Raw genomic sequence first — 24937 nt, forward strand, 5'->3', positions numbered from 1 at the left:
TTCGTATCAACACTGATTTAATCATTTGCATCATGAGTTTTAAATCAATATGAATGTTCTCGAGTTTCAAGACGGTTAGTGCAATGGCATTATTGTCCAAGTCTTTTTCAACTGACTGCCACAATATGAACAAAACAAAATAAAAACTACCGTGCTAGCGGGAAAAACTGTATATTTACTTGTTTGCGTGCGTAGTGTGTATTGCGGGTGTATGTTCTCAGTCATGTTAATTGGCAAACGTTGAATCGTAGCTACTGGCCTCCTTGTTTGAATTTGTTGTATTATTTGGTGTTTTGCGAAAATGTTAGACTTAGGCTAGTATGCTATTTGGCTAACGATAATGCTAATTTGTGGCCACGAGAAAGACATAACGTGCAGACAAAATATTAAATTGTGGGTCAAATATCATTGGACGTCCCGGGTAAGGAAAATAAGCACACTTTCCATGTCCTCCCAAATTCATGTCCACAGATTAGTATTTCGCGGTCGCAAATGAGCATTTTGTGCACACAAAATCAAAATAGATGAACTGTGGCCAAACCGTGTGCCACATTTGGGGCTCCGTATAAACCTTCTTGTTAATCGTTTCCGGGGCATGCAAGGGCATTTGCGTATGTCATCAATATCTAGGTCCATGTATTAGTATTGTTTTTGCCCTCACTAGTAAGACAATTCAGCGCACTAGTGGGATGTGTCTGGGTGGTAAAAATGTTGCCATGAGTGCAGCTTTTAACCTACTCGTAGGCAATCAGACCTTACGAGTAAACTAGTAAGATGACTAGGGCTGACTAGTCGGCATGCGTCACACACTAAGAGCATCCCGGCCGGGTGTGTACTAGTAGCACCCAAATACCCACTAAGTAGTTTTGTCTCACTAGCTGCCCGACGGTCTCTGCTGGTGGAGAGGGTACAATTGTGGGTCTGTGAGCCTGAAGTCCTGGGTTTGAATCTCAAAGGGGGGCACTTACATAGTGGGGCGGCATGGTGGTCGACTGGTTAGCACGTCGGCCTCGCAGTGCAGAGGCGCAGGGTTCGATTCCGGCTCCGGCCTACCTGTGTGGAGTTTGCATGGTGTCCCCGTGTCTACGTGGGTTTTCACCGGGTACTCCGGTTTCCTCAGACATTCATGGCAGGTTAAAGGAACATTCTGAATTGTCCCGAGGTGTGATTCTGAGCGCAAATGGTTTTTCGTCTATGTCTGGCCTGCGATTGGCTGGCCACCGGTTCAGGGTGCGCCCCGCCTACTGGGCGAAGACAGCTGGGATAGGCTTCGGCACATCCGCGACCCTCGTGAGGATAAGCGGATTAGAAAATGGATGGCCGGCTGAATGGATAGTTGCCCGACTCGTAACCCCACGTTGTTCTCCACGTGTGCAGAAATATCATGGAAGGCAGTCGTGCAAAAACATTACTTGTATGACACATTTGTTCGACTGGCGTGCCCTAATTGTGGTACTCGTGCGTTCAATTGTCTGACTAGTGAGAACAAAATGGACCTTAAGACACGCCTCAAGGATACAGCATAAATGCTCAAGTGGTTTTCCTTACATAGGTGAAAATTACGGTTTAGGTGCAGGAATGTGGTCACCTAGGCGAGGTCGCCATCCAACGAGGAAGGTGCGCATCGGGGAAAGTTCGAGGAGAACCGCATGGAGTCCTCTCATCCCACGCTCTCAAAGCATGATTATAGTTCCATCGCCGTGGCAACGGTGAGATTAGGCATACCTCAATCGGAAGGCGCCGGCACCACGCAGATGTGCAAGAAGTTGTCCGGGTGGCTGAGGTGCTCGCTGAGCCACTGCAGCGGCGTTTCCATCAGCGGCTCGATTCCGTGGATTACAACCTGGTAGCGCCTCTCCTCACCTGCGTGACACACAATTGTTATTTGGTTTTATTAGAGGGAGGCTGGGCGGCCCGGTGGGCCAGTAGTTAGCGCTCACAGCGCAGAGGTCGTGGGTTCGATTCCAGCTCCGGCCTCCCTGTGTGGAGTTTGCATGTTCACCCGGGCCTGCGTGGGTTTTCTCCGGGTATTCCGGTTTCCTCCCACATTCCAAAAACAAGCATGGCAGGCTGATTGAACACACAAAATTGTCCCAAGGTGTGGGTGTGAGCGTGGATGGTTGTTCGTCTCTGTGTGCCCTGCGATTGGCTGGCAACCGGTTCAGGGTGTCCCCCGCCTACTGCCCGGAGACGGCCGGGTTAGGCTCCAGCACACGCTGCAACTCTTGTGAGGATTAAGGAGATCAGAAAATGGATGGATGGATCGAGGGAGGCTGCCAAATGTGAGGGGAAGGGGTGGCTCGAGTCACATGACTGGCCTGGGACTTCAGTCACCGGTTTTAGGACTTGCTTGGATAACAGTCAGTGCTTCTTTAGCGTGCGAGCGGCTGCGGCCGTTTGTCTTGGCGGGCCTGCGGCAACTTCAAGCCTGGTTCCTTTAGCCCCTAGTGGGGCCAGCGTTGCGGCCATCCACTTGGTTGGTCCCGAGACTCTCGACAAGCCTCGAGTGCGCTGGCATCGCGGCCGCCCGTCCTCCAGGTGAAAATGCGTGTAGCACCCCGGAAGGCGAATCACACTTGGCCCAGATGGGCTTGTATCGGTGATTCTTGTTCGATCTCCGGGTGCCACCCTGTCACGGTTGCCAAGGTGAGGAAAGCGACACAAATTCAAAGAGGTTTCAGGCAGAGTGCGAAAAGAGGATGTTAAGTGTCCTTGAAGAGGAAAAAAATGGAAGCAGCAAGGCAGGCAGGATTGGTCTTTAAAGTGGAGTTCATAAATAGAAAAGACAAAAAGTTCATGCGTGGAACTTCTTTACAAAATGGTATCAGTTAGTGGCTTGGCAAGACTATGACACTGTTGGGCTCAGCGTTGACAGGAATCATTTCCACGTCAACATTCACTTTGTACTTCACAGAAACGAAGAGGAGGAAACATCTCGATATGGTGGACATGTTCAGACAGATGGCAGTTGATTTTTGTTTTGTTTTTTTTAAATGGACTGCAAGTGCTGAACTTTCACTTTGACACTTTCCAGTTTCACACCAACAAGCGCAACACGCAAACGAGCCGCTAACAAAGCTCGACGACGAACAGATTGACCGTTGTGAGCACAGCGAAAGCGGGACATGTGTTCCATTTCGTAAGGTCGAAAGCGGCAATGGAAGCGGCAATTTTAGAGAGGGAGCGAGTTTCGGGTGAAGTGGCGGTTGGCGCTCGATGACGACGCCCTCCTGATATGACGTGGTGACCCCCGTGCTGTGTGTTTGTGTGTGTGTGTGTGTGGTCAAGAGCGTCAGACAGGAAGTTCACATGGTACTTTGGGGATATTTTTCGATATAATTTAAGGGTGAATCAAAAACTGCCATCAAACCTTCTGTAAACTTCTGAGCGCGCATTTCCAACTTTTCAATGTTTCATAGCTTTTTGTACGACAAAAAAAAAAAAAAAAAAAAAAAAAAAAGGAAAGCTAGCATGCATTTGGCCTGTTTCACCTGCGACACCGCAACGCCAATCGCTGGCGATGACAGTTTTGAATGGCAGCAAAACCACTGGCTCGTGAAAACTGGTTGCCAAACCGTGCAACAGTTCAATCGGTTTTGGCCGGGTCACTCGATGTGCGGCAGACCACGCCTTTAAAAAATATATACCTGTATACTGTATATATTTAACTAAATGGGCTTGTCGGCGGCCCTGTATTCCAGTGGTTAGCACGTCGGCTTCACAGTGCAGAGGTACCGGGTTCGATTCCAGCTGCGGCCTCCCTGTGTGGAGTTTGCATGTTCTCCCCGGGCCTGCGTGGGTTTTCTCCGGGTGCTCCGGTTTCCAAAAACATGCGTAGCAGGCTGATTGAACGCTCTAAATTGTCCCTAGGTGTGAGTGTGAGTGCGAATGGTTGTTCGTTTCTGTGTGCCCTGCGATTGGCTGGCAACCGATTCAGGGTGTCCCCCGCCTACTGCCCGAAGATGGCTGGGATAGGCTACAGCACCCCCCGCGACCCTAGTGAGGATCAAGCGGCTCGGAAGATGAATGAATGAATGAATAAATGGGCTTGTATGCATGGGGCCTTAGTTGAGACACGGGGTCCATTTTGCTGAAGTGAATATTCACAGTTTAGCGGGGAGGGTCAGTGAGCTTGATCCTGGGATCACAACCTCAAATCAGATGATTAACTCTTGAGACCACTGCAGATGCACTTTTTCCACACACACACCCACACACACACACACGCACGTACCTGCAGGTGGGTGGGGTGTACTCTATGAATGAGAGATGTGGAATCTCATTGGACACACCCCACGTCCACTCAAGACATTATGCTACATTAGTTGTATACGGATATATAACGCGCACACACGCAATGTCCGGCGAGATGTTTTAATAAACTCGCAGGGTGCATTCGGAGAGTCTTGGCAAAGCATCTGTCACTCAGACGACATGTGGGCTTTCCTCTGCTTCTTTCCAAACAACAAAAACCGGCATGTTGCGCTAAAGCTGAGAGGAAAAAGGCTTACGAGAACCATCTCAAATGTGTCATGCGTGGGGATAGTTGCTCAACAACACACCTGGCGCACAAGTCAGACTTTTTCCCATTACATGCTGGGAAGGGCCTTCTGGGAAGCGCCCCTTCCCTCTCACAAACGCTGGTCACTTTTGGGCTGAAAAATGGTATCAATATTTTTTTTTTCTCAGACGCTTTCTTGGTTCAAAGTGCGCCCCACTTGCATTTCTTCCACTAACAACATGGCTGTGAACGAGCCAAATGAGCTATTTCGAGGCAATGTTGAGCATTTTCTTTCCCCGAGCACCCTAGCAACTCATTTCAAAATCAAGGTGAGCGAATTTAGTTCCTGTTAAGAAACAGTCAACATGAGTGAAATCATTTTCAGATTGCTTTGCATAAGTTGTCGATGGAGACCAGTGAAAGGCAATCGCGCCAAACACATATGTGTGCGCGCCCTCTGGCTTGTGGCTATGTTCAGAATTGACCAGAATTGACCAATTACATACAAAATAAAGTCCAGCTGTTCGAGCCGGCTTTTTCTGTCATTTGTTTTGGTGCTTTCAAGCTGAAGCCAGAAGCTTTTGTACTCACACTGACTGCTCGTTCAAACTGTTCATAACTCCGTCCACCGGAGACGGGCAATCCGTCCGCGGGGCGGAATGTTGCGTTCGTCCATCCCAGATGGATGCCCACTTTTGGGACAGAGGACGATATTTTTTTTTTTAAAGCAAGGGCGGAAGGGGGTTTTCGTTTGTCCCTTTAATCATCCCTAACCAGCTTAAGCCTGTGGTGTTGGGACGCAAAAATAAAAAATAAAAAAGGTCAGAGTGGAGCTAAACACTGTATTTTCTTAACAGGTTATCAACAGCACTACCTTTTTTCATTCAGCAAATGTTTTTAATACTATTTATTACATGCAATACTATTTTTTAAATACTTAATCTATGGATGGTGATGCAAGTTCATGCGGTTAAAAAAGAACCTGCAGATTATAGCGCTTGTTTGGAGTGAGGAGATATGAAACAAATCCAAACAGCGTGGGGAATAAAGAGCAAAGACATTGTGAATAATGTCATTGTGATTTGACATTTCTATAATCGAAGGTGGTGGGCAAGCTCTGAGATTTTTATTTGAGAGCCATGTCGCGTCAAAGCTGACGCCCAGGACAGACACAACACACCTTCTGCCTCCCATTTGATGTGTGAGAGATCACAGAGGGGGCCAGGACCCCCACGTTTGGGGTCTGAACTACGGAACAATAGCGGCGGCAAAGCCCACCGACGCCGCCAACACACGACCCGCTGGATCTAATCCAAACACCGCCGCTATCTGCCAGACGAGGAGGAGGAGCGGGCCACAAAAGAGCACTTTCACCTTGATCAGAAGCGTCGCAGACTGGATGTCAAAGACATGAAAGCAGGATGACGACTAGACCTCAGGAAGGGACTACACCTGACTGACACCTTTAAAGAGGAACAGGAGCTCCTGGATCAGGAGAAACCAAGATCTTTGACATCCGAGCCACAAAAGGAGGAAAAGAGATGAACATCTGGATTACGTCCCATTCATCTTCGTTCTTTAACTTTGCACTCTGTCGGTCGAAGAGCCTTTTTATTCATCAAGAATTATTTAATTGATTGATTCATATTAAAATGTGTCCCAAAAATGGGTGGGGGGGGGGGGGGGGGCGGGGGGGAATAAAATGGCGTTGGAGAAAATCATTTTACCCCTGAATCTGTATATATTAAATGGCCATGAAAAATATTGTATTTCCTTGTTGTGCTTGTTATATCTGAGCACTGTCTCCGCGGTTGATTTTTCATTTGAACTGATTTATATTTATTTATATGATTCCAACACTGCTGTGGCTTCATGATTATTGCATCATTTAGTCCTGCAAACATTCCGGTCCTGCAAACTACAAACTGCTAGTTTTATATTGACATATGAATATGTCGTTTATTCAGGTTTACCAAGTAGTACTACTATTACCAATACAACTATGGTGTCACAAATTCTTCATTGTGGCCAACAATAATAATAATTTTGAGATAGGTCATGCTTTTCATAGGCCTCAATTTTTAAAAATTATAATTATTTTCACATTTCTGTCGTCTTTTTGATTTGTTACATTTTTCGGGATGGGGTGGGGGTTCTTTTTATTTATCAAAAATTATCGCTGTTGTCAATGATATAGCAATGCATTTAAAAATCATATTTGGCAAAGCTACCGAAATATTAGAAACAGTATGTCGCAAGTACTAATGGATACTTGTGAAAATTACACTCAAGTGATAAAATATTCCTAATTAAAAATAATAATGAATAACACTTCAACCAGTACTTTAGTACCTCAGTTTAAAAAGAACAATACCTTTACCTTTAAGACAAAATTTTTGGCATTGGATCTAATTAGATTATGCACCGTGGCTCAATTTTAAACGTGTACCAAAACAATTGTTTAAAATAATTCACATGCACTCTGAAGTCGGATCTGCTTGAAAGTGCACAGTTAAGACTGTTAACAACAGCAGGCCTAGACAAAGTCAATAAAGTGGGCAGGAAGGTGAGGAGTGAAAGTGAATAAGGCAGCCAGGCCGGCAGACAGACATAGAGGGGCTGTTTGTGCGCGCAGAGGTGGGCTCGCTCTGTCTCCAGCGAGCAGGTGAGTCTCCTGCGGGTCGTCTGTCCCTACGCTCCTTTGTGGCCTTATCTACTTCCCGTCCCCTTGTGTGTTTAGACTGCTGCGGCTTCCTCTCATCTTTATTTGGGCCACACACGCCCAGCCGGCCTCCACGTGGACATTACGCTTTTATTTACGATTCAAATGTCGGTCTACAAGAAGAGATTCAGCGGAATTAAGAGCGAGAGAAAGAGTCAGAAAAGGTTCCCAACTACGGTGAGCTCCAATAGTTCTTCACACAGAGCAGAAAGAATATATATACAGTATGTGTGAGGTGTCTCTATGTGTTGCTGCTGTTTGGGTGATAAATTATCCATCCAGCCATCCATCCTGTGATCCGCTTTATCCTCAGAAGGGTCGCGGGGCATGCTGGAGCCTATCCCAGTTGTCTCCGGCCAGTAGGCGGGGGACACCCTGAACCGATTGCCAGCCAATCGCAGGGCACACAGAGACGAACAACCATCAGCACTCACACTCACACCGAGGGACAATTTTGAGTGTTCAATCAGGCTGCCATGCATGTTTTTGGAATGTGGGAGGAGAGCGGAGTACCCGGAGAAAACCCATGCAGGCACGGGGAGAACATGCAAACCCCACACAGGAAGGCCGGAGCTGGAATTGATCCCGGTACCTCTGCACTGTGAGGTCAAGGCGCTAACCACTCGACCACCGGGGCCGCATGTGATAAATTAACAGTTGCTTGAATATTTACAATGATTGTAAAATATGCTAAATTCCGTTAGCCCCTGCGTCAAATTTCACGTTCCATATTAGCATGAAGCGAGTGGTCCTTTGTCAGATGAAAGGACATGGCTCAGTTTAATATCTTGGCGCTTAAATATAGAGCATTAGATTCTCTTTTGTTTTATGTTGGAGTTTCACAGGAAACTATGGGCAATGATTTAAAAAAAAGAAAAAAAACTGTTTGAAGCAATCACACTTATTATTAGAGGAAAAAAATACAATTAATAAATAAGACAAGACAGGATAAGACCCTACAGATCAAAATTTTCCGAAAGGCAACTAGTGGTAAATCTGGCCACTCTTTTTGTCACTGAGGGTGGATATCGATGCCAGGGCCACGTGTGTGCTACATACCGTGATTGGGTAATGCCGCGGGGTACATCTCTCTGAGCAGGTCGCCAAGGGTGTGAGCGTCTCCTTCAGGTGAAACGGGACGAAAGAGTTTCTGGATGAAGGGTCTGTCACTCATCGTCTGTAAATGAATTAAGAGTTGAAAAGGTTTATATTAATCAGAAAAATGATTTCCACCCCCCCTGTTTTTGTACACAAACCACATCTGCAAGACCCGCCAATCCATGTTGGACAATAAACAACCATATAAATCTTCTCTTATCTGCAAAAAAATTCCCCACACGAGTGTCTTTATTCTTGGCAGTTAGACTAAGTGAACAGCGACCACTTTTAATAAGAGTCAAACTAAACGGAAGTGCAATCATGGCCAAGATAACAAGCTCATTAATTCGAGTTGCAGTTTGCAAAGATGTTGGCCATACATGAGTCTCGGTCAGCTGCAGTTTTCGGAGAGAAGAAACAATATTCTGATTCTCTGCATACATATGTGGTGCCGTCCTTTGTGTTCGAACAGCTATTGCTTAAAGAGTTCCAACATTGTGATGGGACACGGATGGCATTCGTTAGACCGTCTGTAGTGTTTTACGTTTGTCAGCATTCAGTAAAATTGACTTACATGAGCCAAACATGTGTGGTTGTTTTATATACTCATTGCATAATAGCTTGACGTTAAACCAACTCGGGTTGCAAAACATAAACCCCACAAAAAACAGCTTGACAAATTGCTCACTATCGGACTGACGAATGCATCTAATATTGAAAGCTATTATCTGTATCGAGGCAGCCCGGTTGTCCAGTGCTTAGCGCGTCGAGCTCACAGTGCAGAGGTTCAATTCCAGCTCCGGCCTCCGTGTGGAGTTTGCATGTTCTCCTGCGTGGATTTTCTCCGGGTACTCCGGTTTCCTCCCACATCGCAAACACATGCATGGCAGGCTGGTTCATCCATCCATCCATCCATCATCTACCGCTTATCCGGGTCTGGGTCGCGGGGGCAACAGCTTTAACAGGGAAGCCCAGACTTCCCTCTCCCTAGCTACTTCGTCCAGCTCTCCCCGGGGGATCCCGAGTCGTTACCAGGCACGCTGGGTGACATAGTCTCTCCAGCGTGTCCTGGGTCTTCCTCAGGGTCTCCTCCCGGTGGGGCATGACCGGAACACCTCACCGGGGAGGCGCTCAGGAGCCATCCGAATCAGATGCCCAAGCCACCTCATCTGGCTCCTCTCGATGTGGAGGAGAAGCGGCTCGACTCTGAGCCCCTCCCGGATGACCGAGCTTCTCACCTTATCTCTAAGGGAGAGCCCGGACACCCTGCGGAGAAAACTCATTTCGGCCGCTTGTAACCGGGATCTCGTTCTGGCAGGCTGGTTGAACACTCTAAATTGTCCCTCTGTGTGAGTGCGAGCGTGGATGGTTGTTGGTCTCTGTGTGCCCTGCGATTGGCTGGAAACCGGTTCAGGGTGGCCCCCGCTTACTGCCCGAAGATGGCTGGGATAGCCTCCAGCAACCCCCGCGATCCTTGTGAGGATATAGCGACTCGGAAAATGGATGGATGCATATCTGTATCTAAAGACAGATGTCGATTTTCTCTCTGCTTTCAAGTGCTTCCTGACTGAGCTTCAGTCACTTGCCAGCTGCATTGCAATAAAGCCCATTCATACCGGGAGCATCTGCCCATCAACCAATAGCTCACATGAACACCATGTCGTCCCCCCCCCCCCCCCCCCCCTGCACAGCCACGCTCATGTCCTGGATTACACCTGTTTCGCAGAAGGTGATTCCGCCGAGTGACTCATCCCATTTGACATCCATTTGACGTTGCAATGACGTTGCAAGAGTTGGAAGGACGAAAGGCGACACGGGGAAAGTCCCGGGTGCTGAAAAACCAAGGAGGGAGCAGACTGGAAGCGACGAGATGAGGCATCGGCGGCATTTTTGCTGCAGATGTGAGAGTCGATGGAGATGCTGCGGTGTTGCGCAGATCTACAGTACATTAGTCTGGAAATCATCAGACGTGTTTACCGGGCAGCATCGGAACGCCACTGGCTCGGCCTCAAGGTGAAATGAATCATGGCAATCACGTAGCGCTTATTGATTCTACCCCAAGTGGTTAAGAGTTCAGCAGAATTTTTTCCCCTTTCACAAGCCAAACGTATCCACTGTCACGGAAACCAAGAAATGAACTGGACAGCATTTTGACGCTCTCATGTAGCCGAAGAAGTGAAGCAAGCAAGAATGCCGATGCCGTGAAATTTGGACCTTCCATTGAACACAAAGCAATTGTTCTGATGTATGAATGACCAGTGGACAAGCATTTCATTTTTCCTTCGGTCACTCCACATTGGTGGCATAGATAGATGAGTCGAGATGCATTTACTTGTAGTAAATAAGTAAAAATGTTCTTTCTAGAGCACTAAAAAAATGCAACAGAAGTGCTGTAAAATGAATATCGAAAAGAAAAATCATAAAATAAGAAAAACTAAAACACATGAACCGTTCTTTAGTTTTCAAACAAATGTCGGGGCTTTTTCAGGATTTACTTGGTTGTATAATTTCACATCTGATGAGTCGTCAGCTACTACAGACACAAAGCGTTTTGTAAACAGCACGAAACATGATTAAAAAGTAATCTTTCTATCCTATTTTCCCTTTGAAGAAACAAAAATTTTGAAATAGCTCACAGTCTGAAGCAACGCAGTCAAGTGCAACCACAATAGAATAGACTTAAAACACTTTAACATGCACATAGGGAGGCACACGGTATGCATGGCTTTAAATTTGCCTTATGTAGTATGCAATGGGACTCACGATAACACCAATAATAAAATTTTGTACTCCGCTATTGGAAAGTAGTTTGTGTCTTACTCCAATTTTATGTCCGCTTTAAGCAACGGACACAATGACAAAGATTTCACTCTATTCCCCAAGTGCAATTCCATATCATCGTATATTTTTTATCAGGGTGGCACAAGTCTGAAACAGCCGACCTTGGAATTTAAGAGAACTTTCTCAGGTGACGATCCGAGGTTGAACTACTTCCAGGTTGTACGACTTCCGCTCACCGGAATTAACCTCCAGTTACCCACGTTCCCAATGAGTACAAACATTCTAGAAAATTGATTGACAGAGTCATAGTTTAGTTTCGTTACACTAATTTAACATGTCCCAGCTAAAACTGATTGATGATGTCGTCCCGTCGCGGTCCAGTTCCGTTCATGAAAAGGAGCCGCTGCTGTGTCATCGAGCTGAAGATTTTGGCCAGAGCCAGAGGAGCTAGTCTTCCATCTTCGCACCTCGCGGCATTGACCCGATCGCACCTTGTCGACACCCAACCCGAGGTGTCAAACAAGAGCCCCGGTGACACACGATAGGCTCTAATCATGAGAGACGTGAAAAGGAAACCAGTAAGCAACGGGATCGAGTGACCAGGCGGTAACTACACACCGCCGAGCAGCCGGACGAAGGTGGCGAAGATGGCGTGGAAGGCGTCGAAGCCAATGTTCATGTTACACAGAAAGATTGAGTCATTCACGCCAGTTGAAGGCTGTGTGTGCATTTGGTACCTGGGACATAAAAGCCTTAATCTACCTTTTTATATCACCGCTATCACATCGCTGCTGAAAATAGGCAACTTGCGCACCCGCAACACGCAGTTAGCTAACAACATATGCTGATGCATTGAAATTGCATCTTCCCTTACAATGCATTTAGCAGAGATTCTGACCGTGTATGACAACGCAGAGCATGGCTTCTTTTTCACAAGTATTTTTCCAATGTATGGAAACCGATAGGTCAGCCATACAACAGTGTACAACCGTGCCAGTATCTGAAGTCTTGTCCACTTGATTTTTTTTTTTTAATCACAAAACGGACGTATTTTGCTGGCCTGGTCAATGCTTCTGATCGAGTTTAGGCCAGCAGAGAAGGTCTTGCTGTCCGTGACGGTCACCACAGCAATCCTTGCCTTGGTGAAGCAGGGAGAGTGCGTTAAGTGACAGCGACTTGGATGCATTTTTAAAATGTGGCGTTGGCCATGAATAATACAGGTCAGGACTATTGTTTCCGTGAGGTGATGAAGACACTTTCTTTTGAGCCGTCCTGACACCTTAGCTGGCCGGGCGGCACCGGCGCGGTGGCGTCGCCCTCACTCGGTGAAAAGAGCAGCGCAACTCAACACGTCACCTAATTGGCGGCAAAGGGGATTCAATCCGCTGAAGTGATGGCCAAATAATGGGAATGGAGAAATGGCGCTGTCAATCAAGAGTTGTTTCCACTGAACTTTGAGCCCGTCCATCCATTGGCGAATTAAAATTCCACACACTTTTGGTTGTGTGTTACGGGGACTTGAAATGGCCTCACGCAAGAGAAGATATGCCATTGATTGCTTGATATGATGATCGCATACTCTTAAAAAAAAAAGGACCGAAAGTGCAGTGTGCCAACAGCAACACAGAACTGTCTTACGCAACCGCACATCTACAGTACCGTATTGGCCTGAATATAAGACGGCCCTGATTATAGGACAACCCCGTCTTTGGCAAGACTCAATTTTGAAAAAATACTTTTTGAACACCAAATTAATTTTTTATACAGAAAATAATTACAGTACATCTGAAACAAATGATTATAACAATACATTTGAGAGGAAAAAGCATGTTATTTTGCCTCATTCAAATCTTAATATCTGAACATTTAAATATGTGAACTTAAGTGCAATCACATTCGGTAATGAATGGCTTCTGGTTTTTGAAATGTAAATGACATCATAACTTCTCCTCAGCTGCCGATCTTCGACCCACTTTTCTCCAGATTGTCGCTATGTTTCTCCATTTTCTGTTATCTCTTCTATTATTTTCTTCTCTTTTATTTCTTACTGCTATTTTTTATTTTTCTTCTTCGTGCTACCGCTATTTTTAATTTTATTCTTCGTGGCAGGGGTTCGCTTTGGCCTGGAGAGTCAAGTTCAGCATTCGCTTCAATATCTGGCGCCATCTAGCGTCATGAATGGGTAAAATGTCTAGACCCCGACTATAAGACGACCCCCACTTTTTCTCTTGTCTTATTTCAATGCAAACAACACCGTCTTATATTCGGGCCAATACGGTAATGTAACATTGTTTTCTCTCCAAAGGTTGTCAAGTACAGACACGGCCGCGAGTGTCATTTCAATCTTATCACTGACCAAACGATAAGAAAACAAAAGCCGCAAGAAGCATATTCGTTCATGAGCTGCCGTTGTCCACAATTTACGGAAAGTAACTTAACACAGAGGAGCTAACAGCAGCAGTTGCCTGAGCCAATGACAGCTGTTGACTGCCATGTTATACAACAGGCCAGGACGGGCAAGCATTTTAAAAGATAGCACTTTCAAAGTCACAAATACTACAGGTTAGAATGTGAGTATGGTGACCCTAGGTGGACAAAAATAATGTTCCCATGCATATTTTGAACTGGCATAATCCATTGAATTTATTTTTTAAAAAGTCACTACGGTACTTTGTAGATTTCCGTTCATTGCGGCATGTTCTGGAACATAACCCCTGCCGCTACTGCATCGCAACATTTTATGCTAATTTTCATTCAACAAAATGAGGTTCAGGTGATAATATTGGTTTAAATATACAACATTCAATTTGCTTTTGTTTTATGTGACAGTTTAAAATAAACGTCTATTGAGAGTCGCTGGGAGAGACAAGGTTTTCTTCCTCTGCTTGTCTCCTATTTCTTGAAAGCGAGAAAATGAGAACAGGTGCCAAAGAAAACTTCTAAAGGGGTTTTAGGTTAAGTTTATATGTGTTTAAATCAGGGTGATGGAGAAAGCTATTAAAAAACATGCGCTGCATTTGTTTTCTCTCCTATCTCAGGTCTGGAATATCCCCCCAGTGAGAAACAGCGCTTGACTGTACAGGTAAAGCCAATTATAAACAAAAGTCGAGTCTGATTCAGGGTCTAATTGAACAGATGCCAGTAGACTGATAATGATCTGTAATGCGGTTTAAGGAATGACTCCAACACAGAGACATGGAATTAATTATTTTGAAACCTAAAATAACTTTGTGTCGTGTTCCTGTTAGCGACGAGATGGATTGCAACACGTCTACATCGTCCATTGACGGTCACGGTTGTGTTACGAGATCCTTACAGTAAAACATGGCATGACGTCCTCATCACCTGTTGCCTTTGGCATCTTCACACACAAGAGAGCGTGGGGAGCATTCCCGTGTGTTGTAATTGTCTGCGGAGTCACCCCACCGCCCCCCTTCTTCGTCTAAACTAGCCATTACCAGATATCTGGGAGGCAATAAACATGCATTCTTCCAAGGACGCAGCTTCCAGAGAGGCGGGTGAGTTCCACGGGTGTGTTGATGCGGTGATTAACCACTGAGTCACATAGTGGGAACATGGAGGCGTACCTGTTTAGCAGACGATATTGGTGCCATTCTTTGACAGAGCAGGACAACCATTAACAATACATTGGATGCAATTCAGTTATGATTTGGCCATAAAGGTGAAAGGAATTTTAGATTTTCGCAAAGTTTGTGTAAAAACAACAATAAAACACAAATTACAATTTGAATTTACCTACAGCAAATGGCAAAAACTGCGAATAATTGACACCCCTAACCAGCAAAGTTTATAGTTGCCTCTTGATGCAACACAATTGAAGAAAAGCACTACTTTTATCAAAATAAAGCTCCTCAAAGTGACATGAATGCTCAAAACAGTAGGCATCCATTGGCAGCTGAAGTAAAAGGACCAAAACAAGATCAACGTCCACATCTTACTCGCCGGAATGAAAAGTGTACGTGATGGCCGCCAGGCGTCTTTGTCGCCACCACGGCTGCAGGCCAGACGGAAATGAGCCTTCTGTTATTTGGACTCTGCGTTGTCATTAATTCTGTCTGCATCAAACGCAGCACATGTTATTTACACTAAAGACCACAATCTGCCTTTGAAGGACGCCAAGCATGTGTTTGCCTGTGTCTGCGTGTGCGTGTGAGTGTGCGCGCACGCACAACTCGCCTCCTCTAAAGTCATGCGTGGTGACTTCTGAGGGCCAGACGGCTTTGTTCTTGAATTTCTGCCATCTTCTTGCGTCCATGTTCACTTTCTCCACACTCGCGTCATGTCACGACACGTTGGTTGAGCTAAACACCGGATTTTTTTTTCTCTCCCTCCGACGTGCGAGAACGGAGAGCGTCTGCACGGAAACATCTGAATGGATTGATTGAACGCGTGCCAGCCAGGACGACTGGCAGTGCTTGTTCGTGATGGGGACTGTAAATATTAGGCGGTGCGTCTCTAGAAACTTGTATCAATTGTCTATTTTTGGCTTTTCTTCAAATCACCAAAATTGTGCTTATTGTTCATTCCTGTGTTTTTAATGAGCTCCATTTTCTAAAATGTATTTATTTATTTATTTTGACTTTGTGCTCCTCCGATCCCAAATTTTGTTTGTTTCCAGATGTACAGTACATGTTCGATTTGTATCCAAAGTTCAAGATCCCTGGTCTGGATGGACCAACTGAATATTTCCAGAGAACATCTCGATCACGTTCTTTCACTTTGTGTTCCGTTGGGTGTAAATATTTAGCATCTCGTTTCCAAAACAACGGAAAGTTTGGAGTCACGCGCAGAGAAGTCTTGGCCGACAGGTTTCTTTTTCTGTCTTTTCTTTTTTTAATGGCGACGACAAGTGCACTGTCTGAGTGGGTGTGTCAAAAGGGCTTTAAAGGGCTAAATTTTACTGCCACACACAAGAATGTTTGACTTAAGTGCATTAAGAGGCTTTATGGCACACAAGATGAGAGAATAAAGACGAGAAGCAGCGGAGCCGTCGTGACACGCCGGCTGATCAATCATGACAAACAACAAAGCATCACATCTGCATCCCTGGCTGACAGTATTTTGAGCCAGTGGGCCGACAACGAGAGTGAGGGGCTTTTCCCAACACCGCAAACGTCCTGATACTCAAAGCACAGCTTGTTTTTCCAAGGCAAATCTGTTCCACATTCTCGCTCGGATTTTGTTGTGACTCTTTAGTGACCGCTGGGCATCAAAAGGATTTATGGTTATATTCCCGAATGTGGGAGCCGTCGGCTTCCTGGTTGCTTCCACGCAATGCAACATTACAGATTTCGCAAATCAAGGAAAAACGTGCTTGTTCTCCATCTTGCCAGACAGTTTTGGGAGAAAGAGAACTAAACTTGTGTCAAGCATTTTTTTTAAATGTTACTGAGATTCGAACAGTCTTCTAATTATTTTAGTTCACATAGAATAAATAGCGTTCAGGGACAGGACAGCCCTAAAAAGGTTTCTAAATCCCAATAGCTGCCAGAAAATGGCAAACTATGTCTTGTTATGCCTTGTTTCAAGCAGTTATAAATTAAAGAAGAGAGAATCGTGGTCTCCTTTCAACAGTGGTTCAGATGTCGTGATGAAAACACTACTTTTGTCTAAATGAAGCTTTTCAACTCACTTGAGGAAAATTCATTGGCATCAAAATGCCACAAAATGGCAGCAAAGTATTACGTTTGTCGAAATGAAGCTCTCAACTCACTTAAACATAGTTCTTTGGAATCAAGACGCCACTAGATGGCAGCGATGCACTACTTTTGTCAAATTTATACTCAATGCACTGCAACTATAGTTCTCTGACATCAAATTGCTAAAGGATGGAAGCTGAGTACCATTTTGTCTAAACAAACCTCCTCACGACATTTCAACATAGTTCCTTGGCACCAAGATGGGCAAAGCACGACTTTTGTCACAATTAAGCTCCTCAACATAAGTACCAGACACCAAATTGCCACAGGATGGCAGCAAAACACAACTTTACTCAAAATGAAGATCCTCAATGGACTTCAACATAGTTCCCTGGCACCATCAGGAGAGCAGCAAAGTATTATTTTGTCGAAATGATGATCCTCAACTCACCTCATTTTAGATCACTTGCAGTGTGACGTTACAAGAGCAATACTTGTACTGCATTGTTATTGAATTTGTGTTTTCGTCTCGTTTCCTTGTTTTAGGAAAGCTTGACGAGTCAAAATTTCAGATCTATGGTCAGATAATTCTGCTTAAATCAACTAACAGATTTCTCATTACATGACTGTTATCCCTGGTGTGTCAGCCCTGCTTTCGCATTTTCATGTTTTCCAGTCGAGGGTTAGCTGCTTGTTTGTCATCTCCGTTTTCGTTTTTGCCAGCCAGGGGACTTTTTACCTGAGTCAGGAGCAAAGTGAGGAGGAGGAGGCGGCGGCGGCGGCACCGAAGATGCAATCTGAGGCAGCACGTCCACTTACGCCTCCGCATCAAGCACCCATCCCCGCCCTTTGTCATCACAAAAACGGCGATGACATCATCTGTGTGGTGTACAGATGAATATCTTGGACTGGACGGAAACTGTGATGTGGGCCGGCGGGCGGCAGACAGGAATGTTGATAACTGCACTACGTGAAATGATCAGACCGCCATTTACAATAAATAGGATTCTTGCCATAACATACTGTATAGCCAAAACAAACATACAGACTTGACATTTGACAATTAGCTACCATAAGCACTCTGGGTCCTATTTGATTATGATACATTGTTTGTTCTAATGCAGAACACAAACATTAATCTTTGTGTGTTTTTATTCTTAAAACCACATCAATGGCAAAAAATCTTTTGTACATACCTTTACCCCGTTTACAACATTTTCACACCTATATCGTTCATACTTCAAAGTCCGATTTTATGTTATTCATTTTCCCATTTGGCGATTTTGCGAACAATGAACGCCTGTATGACATAAATTTCATACAAATGTTCATATTGTATTAGACGTCGTAGTTGATAGCCATCGTCTTAGAAATGGTTACAACGACCTATAACGTTATGTCCTTTGAGGTACTTTGTAATAAGGTTCGACTGTATATAGACACATACTGTAGATGCTACACATTCAACAATAGCTACCTCAATTAGCTTGGGTATTTATTTATTTTTAATCCTTAGAATCGCAGTATTCTACAACAAGCCGACAAGCTATAAAAAGCTTTAAAGGGGAAGCCAAATCAAACATTTTCCTTACAGTAATATGTTACTTTGCGCCCCCACTAGTCTGAACAAAGCATTTATCCATCGCAGGGGGGCGGCCATTTTGTCAGTGGCAGTCGACTAAAAATGAAATCACAGCGAAGGGTACTTAAAACATCTTAGCCACAAAATATTTTTTTTTAAATCAACAGGTTTCTTCCTGCACTCGTAGAATGACAAAGATGAACTCATAAAGACTTGAACAAATGCAGGGTCCCACATGAATGGTGGCTCGATGGCCCTGGGCCAGTATGGCGCTGCGTCAGGCTACCACGTACAGGACAGATCCCGGCCCAACCGGCCTACCTCAGATTCATTAAATAAATAGAATAAAATCAACACAATCTTGCTCTTTACACCAAAACGTTTCTATTAATATGGTAGTTTATAACATTTCATGTATAATGTACAATTCTAACAGGGCCAACACAACTTAGCTCATGGTGGCCCCAAAGGGCCACAACTCAAAAGGGTTTATTCACACTCTAAAATGTATAATACTGGCAATGTTTTTCCCACTACTATTGACACATTTGGACTACAAGTGTGCAATTAAACCTTCCGAGCAAACTACTAAACTCAACTATAACACTACAAGGCCCAACTAGTGGGATTATGTCCAACACTCTGGCACCAAAATGCCCTCTTGTAGTTTAGTCTCCATACAAGCCTTGTGGGTCCTTATTTAAAAGCCAGAGAGTTGAGCAAGGAATATGTGCGCTGGATGTTTACAGCTTCCGAAAAGGCTCCAAGTGACAGCTGCTTATTTAAAAAGCAACGTCACATAATTCTCAGAAACTCGCTCGTGTTTTTTCAAGGCGGTGATGGGGTTTTTACGACATCGTCAGAAACAAAGAGGCTGTGTTTGTCACTTCCAGGCTTGCACAAGCAGGTGAGGCTTTGTATGAAAAATGTGCACCTGAAACCTCCGGTGCACTTGTGTAAAGTTCTGTCAAAAAAAAAAAAAGCAGGAGTCGCGTTTGGTGAGAGGTGATTTCCTCATGAAGCAATGAGCCACAACAAAGGGTCTTATTCAGCCCTCTGGCGCCATCTAGAGAGGTAATCTTGTGGGTCCTACACTTTGTAATTTGAATTTTCTGGGACAGAATATTTGTCCGTTTTCCAGTATTTTGGCCTTTCACATTTAACTTTACAACAACAAAGGAAAAGCAGTCGATTTTTGTTGTCTTTGTCTTGTGCTGTAATTCTCAACTGAACTCAACTGTATTTATAGAGCACTTTAAAACAACCCCCACTGCATACAGTGTTCATTCACACAACAACAAATAATAAAACAACAAATAAATAGCAAAGAGAGCAGAAAGCACAAATACAGTAAAACTGAAAATCAAGTCTCATGCCGAGTCAAAAGCCAAAGAATAAAAGAAATTAGTTTTAAGACAAGTTTTAAAGACGGGCGGTGAGGGGAGGGGGGCTTGTCGAACGCTCAGTGGGCGGTCATTCCAAAGAGAGGGACTGGCAAGGGAAAAGGCTCTATGTTCCCAATTTAAAAATTATCATTACCTGTAGGTGAAGACATAAATGACAAAATGTACTTGGTCTATCTATTAATGCCACTGATGTATAGTGACAGGGGCGGCCCGCTGGTCCAGTGGTTAGTGCGTCGACCTCACAGTGCAGAGGTACTGCGTTCAATTCCAGCTCTGCCCTCCCTGTGTGGAGTTTGCATGTTCTCCCCAGATCGGCGTGGGTTTTCTGCGAGTACTCTGGTTTCCTCCCACATTCCAAAAACATGCATGGCAGGCTGGTTGAACACTCTAAATTGTTCCTAGGTGTGAGTGTGAGATTGGAAGGTGGTTCGTCTGTGTGTGCCCTGCGATTGGCTGGCAACCGGTTCCCCCGCCTACTGCGCAAAGGCGGCTGGGATAGGCTCCAGCGAGCCTTGTTAAGATCAGCGGAACGGAAAGTGGATAGATGGATGGATGTATTGTGACAGGCAGACCGATTAACCCGTGAGTTGACATTCATACAACAGAATAGCAGCTCTGTGTTCAACTAAAGGCCCAAAGTCGATTTGTGGGTAAATTGAGACGATCTACTTTCGGTGAAAGTTTTATTTGGTGCTGTGCCTTGAGAGCTTTATAAGATCAAAGGTGTGCTGGTGTGTGTGCTACTGACCTGGTATATCCTGAAGGGGATGTATCGGAATCCCGCCTCCTCAGTGGGATACTCCATCAGTTTCCTGTTCATGGCCCAGAACTGCTCAAACTTATCTGCAACAACCGAGAAACACAAGCGCACCTGTCACTGCAGATCTAACAAAAATTGAAAACATTGAAACACAATACTATATCTATAAAAGTCAGACTGGAAATCATTCTTGGCGAGTTTAAAAATGCATGTGCAAGTAGTTGCATGTGCAAGTGGGAAAGCTCCCCATTCCCACATGAAACCTTGCAACGCAAGAGTCACATGTCACCGGAGAGGGCAAATGGATAAGTCGGCCTAATTTGGACATTTCGTATTGGGGTGTGCTAACTTTTGTTGCCAGCGATTTACAAATTATTGGTGGCGTGTTATTTTGAGGGCACGGCAATTTCAGTTTTACAAGCTTTTCACTGACGTTTCTTGTCTCATGAAAAATTTGGGATTGGTATACAGTACTCACTTCTGCGATATACCAAAAAAAAAAACAGGCGGAGAAATAATATCACTTTCACATTTTGAAATCATTATTTTTGTTTTAGTTATTTGAGAAACCGACTCTTATTTCTGTATTTTACCTGTAAATGTTTTAAAGTTTTGTGTTTAATGTGATGAAATGGCATCAATGTACAGTATATTCATTTAATATTTTCTGAAAACTACTTTGAATGTCGTCTGCTTGATTTTGACTGTCGTTAGCTAACATAGTCCCTTTCACACTCGACACTCAGTCCTTCCGCCCTGTTGCGTAGAAAACAATTGCTGCTCGCCAATTATTATATATTTTATCCGTCACTGAAATCATCCAGTTAACCCAATGCGGGAAGCGTCGTCGCACATTATGTCAAAAGCCGGCAATTTTCGAGCGTCCGCTTCAACCACTCCATTACATTTCAAACATGGGAAATAGATGGTTTACACGGTCACACCATCAAAGGGCCTTACGCCTACTTACTCCTAAATCCACTGTTTGGTTTTGTTTTTTTTTTAACCCCCAGTAACTGTTCGAAAAGGGGTTACTTAATGACTCATAAATCCTGGTTCTATTGTTGCTTTGCAGAAAATCTGTTAAAGTGGACAACCGTTCAACAAAAGCAAACATTTGAGTTCATCGAGTGGACTTAAGTCAACGCCCCCAAACATCGTAAAAACGTTGGTTTCTAAAACTCATCTCACCGTGCCCTCTGGGTACCTCTGAGATCACAAGCGTCAGACCCATCAGACCCCACCCCCGACCCCCCCACCTCCCTTCCTCTTACACCATCAACATCACACTACACCGCAGCCGGCTGGAAGTGGACGTGTTGGAGCAGGTCGGAAGGGAAAAGAAGAAGGGGAAGGTGTTTGGGTGTTATCTGAGTGTGGACACCATGTGTGCTAATGAGTTAATGTGTGATCCTATGATGACTTACTTGCCTGACACTTGCTTTGAAATACCGTGTGTGTGTCTTTTTGTGTATCTGTGTGTGTGTGCTTGTTCCTCACCATTCTGCAGACCCATCCACAGCTGCTTATGGTCCTTCTTCTGCATGTCGTTGACGACTTGGCTCTTGTGTTTGAGTGCGTCCGCTTCTTTAATGCTGGACATGAAGTGGGCCTCCACGACCGAGCTGGACATACAGTGGAGCAGGTCCTGGCTCGGAAAGTTCTGCCAACACAAAAAATATTTTGGCGTTGGCGACTGATGCACTCTAGCCATGTGTCGACGACGACATGAACAACCAGCTCAGTCTTTGACTAGCACATGTTGTGGCTATTTGAAAAGGCGCCTGAACTGGATTGTCAGCAACAGCAAATCTCATTCATGGATCTGTCGTTGTCGTTTTATTTTCATCTTAAAGGTCATTAAATGTGTTTAAGAAGAAAAGCCCCCCTTTTTTTGCATTTTGTTCTCCATGTGAACCAGAAAAACGAACTGTGCACTGTCAAACGCCCGATTGTTGAGTGATACAGCAAACATCTAACTAGAAACGCATGGTTGTAAAAATTTATATAATAGCAACCACATAATGAGAGCTGAGCCGACAGTAATATTCCCGTCACCCCAACGAGTGACTTCTGAGACAAAATTAAAAATTAAAAGAAGCGTAAACGAGAGTTGTTACCTTAAAGTGCACAGTGATGCTCCATGGCAAGATAGAGTTGGAAGCGTGAAGGTCAAACAGAACACCGATAGGATAGTGCCTGGCATCAGGAACAACACAATCAATATCTGTTCATTTGGACAAATAAACACCGACATTAACTCTATGAATAGTATTTACTGGAACGACTGAGGCTGTAACAGATTCTAAAAGTTATGTGTGGCTGCACTGACACCCTGTGGAAAATATTGGTAATGAAAGCATTGTACATTGACTGCAAGCTAAGGTGTCACATACCTCGATGACTGCATAAACCAAAACCTCAGTTCAGCTCCTCACAAAAGTATATGAAGTGGTACCATTCACACTTTTCCCCACAATATAGCAATTAACTAGCTACTTACCAAGATAAATGGAAAAAGATAATTAATTCAATTGAAATAACTATCTCTCAGGAAAAATGTTTGAATTAATTATTACAGTAACAAATATTACAGTAATTAAGTATCAAATATTACAGGAGCCTTTAACATGACCAAACTTGGTACTCCACATTATATACTGGCTGTATTTGAACAGGCTACCAAGCAGCATAACTGAAACGAGAGGTTCCCTCACCATTTGAGCGGCGTCCCTTCGTATTCGAACCACATCTCCCCCACATCCTCGGCCTTCATCATTCTTAGGAAGTGCTTCTTCACCTTGTCGGTGACAAGTGTCAGGTAGCTCACCCTTGGCAACAACAGCTGTGGGAAAACAAGGTGCTCACTGTCATTGACTTGTACACAACACATTGGACATGACCGTGTCTCACAGTTATTTACTTATCGCAAGTGGGTCTGGAAAATATCGCCTGCGATAAACATTGGATAGGAAAATACCCCTGCTGCGAAGAGCAAAAGTTCATATATAATTGAGCTACAAGATAGCAACAAGGCACTTATAGGGGGATAGGATCATAAAGTATCAACACAATGCATCTAGAATGTACAAAATCATGAAACTATGGTCTGTATTAAGGAATAACATTCAACACAAACAAGCCACCTTTACAGGAGGCTTATTAAGCAATCAATATCAATAGAACAGGACAAACAAATGCCAAAAAACAACAACAACAACAACAATTAAACCGAACAACATCAGCACCAAGAATCTACAAGATGGTGCCAAAGTTATACATTTGCTGCTATGACTTGAGCACAAAAACAATAAATGGGTGAGTGTCTTAATGAATATTGGATGATAGTTTCCATCCCATCCAAAAAATCAAGTTATGTTTGATAACTTCCATTCTGACTTGATATGAGGTTGAGTAACGGGTGTATGACTTACATAATAAGGCTCCACCTCTCTCTCTGTCTCCTCATCTTGGTTGAGAGTGAAACAGGCTGGGATCCGGCCAAACCAGACGTCTCTCAGCACGTCTTTGTCATCTGCCATGTTGCTGCTGTTGGTGCTGCAGCTCCCAGTGGCTCATAAAGACTCAATGACCCTCAAGCCCAAAAGCACACAGCTTCCTGTCATATAAGAAAAGCCCATTTGTGGTTATTCGGCAGTTGCAGATTACCAGTACTAAATGTAACCATCCATCCTCTTCAGCTCTATTCTCATTAAGGCTGCAGCTGAGCTGACGTTGGTAAACAAAGCAGGATACTGGACTGGACACCAGTCAATGAATTACAAGGCACATGTATAAATTCACATCCCATCCGTGGACAATTTAGACTATCAATGTCACTGACATGCATATTTTTTAAATGTGGGAAGAGGAACATGCAAATTCCTCCCAGGTAGCCGAAATTCCAACGACCTAAATTTTGACAAATAACATGAAAAGTTAATTACACAAGCACGCGCATCAAATTACACGTGTTCAAAAAATACGTATAAATACGTAACCCGATTTCCCAACATACACAGAAAATGCGCCTTCGTTGCACGTATGACTTATACGACTACGTCAAACAATCCACAAAAACAAAACTGCATGGAGGAGGAAACTCACGTTAGCACAATAGCTAGCTAGCATATCGAGTAGAAAACCAACGCGGAAGTGTTTTCCAATAGCTGTTACACGTCAGTGCCTTGGCTTTTCAGAGTTTGTCACGACAAAGGAGCATGTTGCGCGTGTGTACAAATGGAGAAATGCCTACTTTTGTCTGTGTTTTGCGATCAAGTCGTAGTGAAGAAAAGAAGTGTTTGGGCGATGTTGTCATTCCCAGCGCGACTGACCGCCGAAGAAGAACTCTTTGACAACAGTGACCCCTAGAAAACTGCTGGCAACCTGGCGAAAGTGCCACGACGTTTTTATTTAATAGGAATAAT

At 44.3% G+C, this 24937-nt stretch overlaps 1 protein-coding gene across 1 annotated transcript; it reads right to left on the reverse strand.

Annotated features, from left to right (window-relative positions):
* Nucleotides 1-24890, reverse strand: atg5 (ATG5 autophagy related 5 homolog (S. cerevisiae)). The gene is made up of 8 exons (XM_052066503.1): nucleotides 24766-24890; nucleotides 23945-24129; nucleotides 23228-23355; nucleotides 22631-22709; nucleotides 22011-22173; nucleotides 20499-20593; nucleotides 8283-8400; nucleotides 1-1863 (listed from the first exon to the last, which is right to left on the reverse strand). Exons 2-8 carry the CDS (start codon nucleotides 24050-24052, stop codon nucleotides 1727-1729), a joined length of 828 nt encoding a protein of 275 aa, XP_051922463.1. The 5' UTR covers nucleotides 24053-24129; nucleotides 24766-24890; the 3' UTR covers nucleotides 1-1726.
* Between the last annotated feature and the right edge of the window lie 47 nt (nucleotides 24891-24937).

This window comes from Hippocampus zosterae, chromosome 5, assembly GCF_025434085.1.
Source record: "Hippocampus zosterae strain Florida chromosome 5, ASM2543408v3, whole genome shotgun sequence".
NCBI classification, from domain to species: domain Eukaryota; kingdom Metazoa; phylum Chordata; class Actinopteri; order Syngnathiformes; family Syngnathidae; genus Hippocampus; species Hippocampus zosterae.

Coding starts and splice junctions, on each gene's coding strand:
- atg5 (XM_052066503.1), bottom strand. CDS start 24,052: ATGGCAGATGACAAAGACGTGCTGAGAGACGTCTGGTTTGGCCGGATC. Junction 23,356..23,944: donor GAGAGGTGGAGCCTTATTAT/GTAAGTCATACA, acceptor GTTTTCCCACAG/CTGTTGTTGCCAAGGGTGAG. Junction 8,401..20,498: donor TCCCCTTCAGGATATACCAG/GTCAGTAGCACA, acceptor ATTCATTTACAG/ACGATGAGTGACAGACCCTT.